We start from the raw sequence: 8,338 nt of genomic DNA, 5'->3' as shown, positions 1-8,338 counted from the left end.
CTTATTAGTTTTATTATGATTATATATATGTGTGTGTGTGTATATATATATATATATATGTATAGCTATATAGATATACGGGGGGTGGGCTCTGCAGGGGTCTGGCACTGGGTGTTCCATCTCTGTCGCCTGGTTCTCCATGGGGCAGTGGGTCCGGGCCTCTTCTGTCCCGGTCAGGGCGGTCTTGTGTCGGTGGTCGGGCCTGGGGTTACCTGGGTGGCGGGCTCCTGGGTTCCGCTTCCTGGGGGTGTGGGGGGGGGGCCTTCTGCCCTAGTGAGGTATGGTCCCCGCCTGTCTCGGGGGTTCCTGTTGCTGGTTGGGATTGCTCCTCCATGGCCCCTTGCTGGTCTCTTCGGGGGGATGCTTGGGAGCTGGTCTTGGGGAGTCGGCCCTGGCTTTGCCCACACCCACGGGGCCGGTGGATCTCTGGCGGTGAGAGCTTGACCTGGCTGCGCGCGGCAGGGTTTACTGGGTGGTAGAAGGCAGTCCCTCTCCTTTTGTCATTCTCAGTGACAATTACACATTCACACACACACATTCACACATATGAACACACTTACACACACATGTATGAATATGCACACCAACAGAAGTACACACCTCCATATGGACACTCACAGCACATGAGTGCTTCTCTACACAATCTACCGTTTTATCCTTGATGTCTTTATGCTATTGGTATGCTATTATTACAGTAATAATGATGTCAAGCAGTGAGATTTTAATTACTGTAACCGTATGGCTGTAATTGTGTTTACTATCATGGGTCATGTCTTCATTGTTACTATTGCTACTGGTAAGTTGGACTGTTTCATTTCACTGATATCATCTCCATTGTGACCCTTAGCCATCATTGACATTTATGACATCAATATCGCAACTGATGGCTGTTTAGACCAAACTGTATCCCAAGTCAAGAGCAGAAATCCTCATTAACATTTTGGTCACCTCTCATGTCAGTTACTGTAATGCCCTTCTCACTGGTCTCCCCGTCAACTACAGCTTATTCCAAAATGTGTTGCCAGAATCATTACCCACACTAAATACCCTGACCACTTCACACCAATTCTCTTTCAGCTCTAGTGGCTTCCAGTTCAATAATAAAAAAAAAACAACTCAATAGAAACACCTCCCCATAACCTTCAAAACTCTCCACAACCTGGCTCCCCCCATACATTTGTATTTATATATTTATTTTGTATCTATATTTATTCTTGAAAATGCTTGAGGACAAATTTGCAGATTCACATGACTAAAACGTCTCCAGGATCTTAGATTGCAATCAGCTTTAATGAGTAGCGTAACAGTCATTTTTCAACATCAGGTGTACATTTTGTGATCTTTGAGGGTAAACAACAGAAGTGTATAGGAGGTGAGTTAACATACACTACACACGGCACTTCACTTTCACTTTCTTCACCCTTTGATTGCGTTGGGCTTTTGTCCATGAGATAAAGGTACAGTAGAAATGGAAATGTATAACTCACTGACACATGATAGAAGTTTATGAGCCTGACACCCAAGAAGGAAACACCGTAGAAACAACAAACATTCCACTCTCGACAAAAGAATGACATCAAGGCAGAACAAAATGTGCACAAAAAAGGGTGTGTTGATATTTCTCCAGGAGTGCTGATGTCTCCTTGGCTGGTTAATGTTTATGGCAAGTCTTTGAACATGGAGGGTGGCAGTGCAGATACATTCCGGCTCACGAGGCTTCAGTCGTCTGACTTAAGATAAGAGTCTTTAAGGAAGGGATTTTATACTGATCTGTTCTTTGTTGACTAAAAAGATTTTCTTTACTACGTGGCCACAGAATAGGGGTGTAACGGTATGCCATCATCACGATTCACTCCATTTTCGACACAGTAATTGAACAAAATGCAAAACATACGATCTCCTTGCTTTTTGTACACAACTTTAATGATTTGTATAATTAAACAAAGCAGAAAGTGGTGGCACGGACTGAACAATCACCTTACCAATTACCTTATGATCAACATCTTATCTTGTCTTATATGTGACAAAGAGTGTGAGTGCAATACTTAATAACACATCTTATTAATACTGTAGTATTAATAGCTCATAGATACTTCCTGTCCTTCAGTACAACTCTGTACTGAAATGAAAGTTAGGTCCCAAAAAGCCCAAATTAGTGGGATTGTTATTAGTCCAAAGATTCCAAACCCATGTACCGTTACACCCCTACAACAGAAGTTTATGACAGACACAGAATGTTTGCTCATAACCAAGTTTGCTCATAACTCCTGAGGGAGGTATCAGACACACAGTTAAAGCAGCGATTCTCAACTCGGGGGTCACAGGGTTTTACCACCACCCCCCAAATTATGTAATGACCCAATGTCCATGAATGCACCTCACATCTGTGCTATCAGCTTGTTTATGGGTGATTTACGCAGGAGGGGAAGGACATCAAACGATTTATCGTGCCGTCCGTCCAACACACAGATGCGGATATCTGCTGGAGAAGAAGCAGCCATAAAGAGAATGGCTTCAGTGCGGTTTGTGTGCATGACGGAACTGAGTGGCATTTCATGCCCAATTCAATCTATTGGCCCACGTAGAGGGGGAATCTACAGAAGAAATGTCCCTTTTGCCCATGGAGTTAAACAGAAGAGTTACATTTGTATATTTAAGTCTTTTTGAATTGCAGTTTTTATTTATCAGAAGAATTTAATCCAAGGATTTGTTTGATTTTCACGACAAGTCCAGTTTCTCTGATGAAAGCTCAACTATACTGTGTACAAGCTGAAAACCTTTCCACACACTTTTGTGGAATATTTTGGAATTTGTGAACATTTTATGATCATGGCACTTGTTATTTTTACATTATTATTATTATTTTGCACTACAGTAATCCCTCGTTTATCGCAGCTAATTGCTTTGACACCCGACGGTGACAAGCAAATTTGGATTCCTTCCTTAGAAATCAAATATTTTGTTGATAAGAGCACAAAAAACATGCTTAAAACCTTTTAAATAGTTTTTTTAAAACAATATTAGAGTCCTCTAGACGTGAAATAACACCCCTATTTACACTCATACCCAATATCATAATATAATGAGAAGACATTTAAGATATAAATAAGACTGGTGCTTGTGTTACCATAAATGTGTTCCAGTACTAGGGGAGCTGAGTGGGCGTGGACAGGAAGTGACATCTGGGATTGAGTGTTGAGTTTTAGCTTGGTCTGAGTCACAGCAGCAACAGTAGGCCATGTTAGAGATTATAGTGGCTGAGAGGGTTCAAACCTGCAATAAGAGGTTGTTGTTCTGGCCATGAAGTCTGGTGCTTGTGTGTCTCAAACATTGCTGACATCCAGTGGCCAGTGTAGAATACTACAAATGCTCAATTCAAGGAAAACATATGTACAATTTGCTTAAAGTAATATAGCTCAACAGCCCCATTTATTAATGAATATATTTTGGGGAAAAAAAACATGAACTATGAAGGACGAGGGATTACTGTACCTCAAATTCAACTTCAAAGTTGTACTGATGCTGAACTGTGGGATGTTTTGTATGTAGACCTTCACAGCACCGGCGGTGCGTGTTTGAGTTACGTAAGGCGTAGATTCATGCTCGGAGCAGATTTGATGCTTGCAACACCTTTGGAAGTTAGCAGCCATGGAATTGTAGCAAACAGTCACTTTAAATAGAAGATATTAGAGAAATTTCAGTTGGAATATTTTTGCAATTTGGGTCACCACTTGTCATTGAAGACTAATGAAGGGTCCCGCATTCAAACCAATTGACTAGCTCTCACCCAGAAGGTTAAAGGGGTCCACTGTGTGGATTACCCTGGATACTCTTACTGTACTGTCTGATGGTCAGCTGGTTTGTTAATACACACCATTTATGCATATCAATTTTCTATACTTCATTTGTGTACAGGCGAGCTGACACCTGTGCTAGCTAAGGCCATGTCCACACCAGTATGGATATTTTAAAAAGGCATACTTTTCCAACCCAAACATGGGTTTTTGTCCTTGAAATGGAGCTTCTGAACTCCTAGGCTCATGTCTGAGAGTGCTGATTTAAAAAGACAACACACACGTCCTTGTTCATCTAATATATCTCTATATCGATGAACATATGCATTATAATGCAAGACCAAGTCAGCTGTGGTTGGTTTTTCAGACCAAAATGGTCTGCATGACAGCTGGTCTGTGTGTTTTTTATGGGGACAGACAACAAATGGAACGTTCTTCATTCATTCATTTTCTACCGCTTATCCTAATGAGGGTCGCCGGGGTTCCTGGAGCCTATCCCAGCTGTCTTCGGGCGAGAGGGGGCGTACACCCTGGACTGGGTGTACAATCACAGGGTACATATAGACAAACAAACATTCACGCCCACATTCATACCTATGGACAATTTGGAGTCACCAATTAACCTAGCATGTTTTTGGAATGTGGGAGGAAACCGGAGTACCCGGAGAAAACCCACGCATGCACGGGGAGAACACACAGAGATGGCCAAGGGTGGAATTGAACTCGGGTCTCCTAGCTGTGAGGCCTGCGCGCTAACCATTCGTCCCAAATGGAACGTTCATTTGTAAAAATATCCGTGTTGGTGTGGACATAGCCGGACGTGGTGAGGTACACCCTGGACCGGTTGCCAGTCCACCACATTAAAGATTATGAATGGAGCATCAAAGGTTTAAACATGCATACCTTGGTATAATGAAATATTGACAGTATGAAAGAAATACATATAAAATGACTGACTCATTTGACGCAACCAGTGTCATTAAAAAAAGAAAACCTTTCCAAGCTCGTCCCAGTAGGCAGTAGAAGATGACTCTAAAGTTGATACATTGTGATATGTGCATGTATCAGTTGTATAAATAGAAGGTAGACCAGTTATTGCTCAGATATATCATTCACATTTTGACGATTCAGTGCGAGTACTAACAAGTTGTTATGTGTGGAGTGCAGGGTTTATTCCAGGTTCATAACAGAGCAGGATTATCAGGCCATCTTGTTCAAGAGCTGCTTCTAATTCTGAGTGCAAAGGAAAAAAGTTGAAAATAGCACCCGAGTCCCCACCGGAGCGATAGACGACTGAAATGATGTCACGTTGTGTGCTCTTAGGTTTTGTTTCTGGTGAACATGCGCTCCCCCCGCAAGGTGAGGTGCTGCAGTTGGTACTGTAGCACCTCAGTGTCTGATGACTCCTTGATGCTGATTTTGTCGAGATTAAGGTAGTCCAGAGACTTGGACTGGGTCCTCTTCCCTTTGAGCAGACATAAGGGTAGTCTCCCATGTTCCCCTTGAGTCACGGACCTGAGGAAGGTGTCACTGGAGCTCGGCATACGCCGTCTTCTCCGACCGCTGGCAGCAGGAATGTCGTAAGGCTGGTAGTAGCGACTTTTGGCTTTAAAGATTCTTGAAGACCGATGGATGCTGGAGTCTAGTGACTTGGACACATCTAGGGTCTGGATGGGACTGGGCACGGCCTCTGATAACATGCTCTTCTCTGGGGAGCTCTCTGACAATTTGTGGGCCAATTTCAGCAGCTCCTCACCCGTGGTGAAACCCACTAGATAGTTGGAGTCCATGTGGAGGATTTGGTATCCTGCAACTGTACTCCTGATGGGTGAGCATGGCGTGCTGGCACAGCGAGGTCTTTCTGCTTCCGCTTTCAACGTACCTTTGATTTCGGTTGCAGGTAGAATGGAAACATGAGCCCTTGACACCCCGCTGATGTCCACTTCCATCTTTACAGACATGTCCTACGGATGAAAAGGAGATCAATATACGGTACTTCATCTGAAGCCCAAGCTATGATAGTTTTGACATGAGTAAAAACGACTATATAGTAGATACATTTAAACAGTAAAAAAAAAATTAAATGAGACCAAACATATCATCATTTTTGATGGACAAATCAAACACAACTAAGGTACAATTTTAGAGATGACCACCTGACCAATCAATAATCATGTCTTACAATGAGGGCATGGAAATTTTTTTCCGAATGTCCGATTGGACTCCTCAATCTATTGTGAACAATTCTGTAGAGCTGCAACAATTAATTGATGATTAATCATTTACGCAATTAATCAACAACTATTTAGGTAATCGATTTAGGTAACTAACTATTTAGGTCATCTTTTTAATTTTAATGTGTAAATGCGCAAATAGCCTGTGATTTCAGCCTCTCAATTTTTTACATTTCTTTAGTCATCCACGTAAGCAGACCTATTATCTTTTTTCATTCATTCATTCATTTTCTACCGCTTATCCTCACGAGGGTCGCGGGGGTCCTGGAGCCTATTCCAGCTGTCTTCGGAACCTGGACCAGCCAATCACAGGGCACATATAGACAAACAACCATTCACACTCACATTCATACCTATGGACAATTTGGTGTTGCCAATTGACCTAGCATGTTTTTGGAAAGCGGGAGGAAGCCGGAGTACCCATAGCATGCAAACACCACACAGAGATGGCCGAGAGTAGAATTGAACTGAGGTCGCCTAGTTGTGAGGCCTGCGTGCTAACCACTCGACCGCCGTGCAGACATATTATCTTTGTGTTTTAGCCAAAACAAGATATTCACACATATCAGCTTTGACTTTGGTGGTGGACATTTTCTTTTGTCTCAAGCGTCAGATGAACCGACTAAGAAAATGATAATAATTGTATTTTTGTCTACATTTATTGGTTTACTGAAGCTATTTGACAAACATTAATTGACCCTTGGCCTGCATACAAAGTAAAGCCAATCATTGGAAAGGGAATTTAATAGGGATGTTCAGATCAGGAGTTTATATTGCCGATACGATAATCCATGAGTGAAATCGGCCGATACCAATAGCGATCACATAGATCGGCTATATCAGGAGTCCCCAAGGTTTTTTTCTTGTGAGAGCTACTTTTAAAAAATTAAAATGGCCTAGTCATTTCTCTAACATTTATTTTCTGATCGATTTTCCATCTTGTCTCAGAGTCACAATTGCTTGTTTTTCCACCCAGAGTTTTCATGCAGTTTTCACCGCTAAATGCTGTCTACACTGACAAAACCTGCATTCTGACATTCAGTGCTACAACAAAACACATCTATCACTTATAAAAATTGGTGGGTTCAGACAAAAGGTGCCATCTGATCCAGATGTAAACACCTGGGAATAAATACTGAAATCTTCCTCATTTACTGTCAAACCCAAACGTCAATCTACAGCAACAAGAAATCCACCACACTGACCCAATACTTCTGCAGGGCACTGTATCGTGTATTGTTGAACCCCCAATGCATATGCAAATATACAGTATATGTGTATACATACAGTAGGTATATGACTTTTGATATACTGTACTCATCTTTACAACAGCAGCACAATAACACCCAATTGGTCCAACAATTGTGGTGAAAAGATGTAATCATAAAAGGTTTTTTGTGTTAAAAGGATGGAAGATATCCTACTGACACTGACGGCACACTTGCATTGGCACGGTTACGTTGTTGGAACCGGGATAAACCGGCGGGGTTGCATGCTATGAGGAGGAATTACGCCTAGTCGCGACGACAGCAAGTGAACGAGGAGAAGCTGTGATCAAAGAAGATGGCCAGAAGCACAGCTTTGAGTAAAATACTCAATAGATACTCAATACATTTGAACATAGCACAGCGGCATCAAACGTGAATCCAACACTGTATTTTAGACGAATTCGTGGCCGACCAGGCCCAGCTTCTCCCGGGCCGTTGATACAGAAACTAGTTTCTTTAATTAATCTAAGACTAAATGATAACACGGTGTATACATGTCATCACTGATTATGTGACGCATTGCTTATTTTAAAAACGAATTATTTAAGACAGTACAATGCAAGATAGTAGCAGCGACGCATTTGGGCGCCGCTCACACGACGGGAATCAAGTAATTCATTTTCGTAGATTAATTTCCATGAAAACAAATCCCCACCTGAATGACCAACCGCATGAAACGTATCAAAATGCATGAAAATAAATCACAAACCTGTTTGACAGCCAAGTAGCAGCCTCTCCGTCAAAGATGGCCTTCACTCGCCCAGTCACTCTTGATGGGTCGATCGCGAACGATTCGGCTTTTTGAACATCCTCTTTAACTGAATGAATCTATCTCGGCTGGTTTTCTGTTGAAGCTGCACGTGATTGGTCAAAATAAGGTGCGGGATGTGTTTGAGATGGGATTTATGGCGTATTTTCAAAAGAGTCGTTGATTTATTTTATAAATCAACCACTCGTTTTTATCAACGAAACAATTAAACAGTGGAAGATTACATTTGTACCATAATAATTTTATATACACTCTATTGAAAAATATTCAGAA

General features: G+C 41.8%; 1 protein-coding gene across 2 annotated transcripts; it reads right to left on the bottom strand.

Annotated features, from left to right (window-relative positions):
- Nucleotides 1-4,211: 4,211 nt before the first annotated feature.
- macir (macrophage immunometabolism regulator) lies at nt 4,212-8,103 on the bottom strand. Of its 2 annotated transcripts, XM_058064505.2 has the most exons (3): nt 8,006-8,103; nt 5,677-5,758; nt 4,212-5,607 (listed from the first exon to the last, which is right to left on the bottom strand). In XM_058064505.2, the coding sequence occupies exons 2-3, from the start codon at nt 5,753-5,755 to the stop codon at nt 5,114-5,116; spliced, it is 573 nt and encodes a 190-aa protein (XP_057920488.2). In that variant the 5' UTR covers nt 5,756-5,758; nt 8,006-8,103; the 3' UTR covers nt 4,212-5,113. The 2 variants fall into 2 exon arrangements, with proteins under 2 accessions (XP_057920488.2, XP_057920487.2); XM_058064504.2 differs by having other exon boundaries at nt 4,212-5,758.
- Between the last annotated feature and the right edge of the window lie 235 nt (nt 8,104-8,338).

This window comes from Doryrhamphus excisus, linkage group LG10 (assembly GCF_037039965.1).
Source record: "Doryrhamphus excisus strain RoL-2023G ecotype Guam linkage group LG10, RoL_Dexc_Guam_v1.1, whole genome shotgun sequence".
Taxonomy (NCBI): Eukaryota; Metazoa; Chordata; class Actinopteri; order Syngnathiformes; family Syngnathidae; genus Doryrhamphus; species Doryrhamphus excisus.
This window is presented reverse-complemented; position numbering and strand designations above follow the sequence as displayed.

Coding starts and splice junctions, on each gene's coding strand:
- macir (XM_058064504.2), bottom strand. CDS start 5,755: ATGTCTGTAAAGATGGAAGTGGACATCAGCGGGGTGTCAAGGGCTCAT.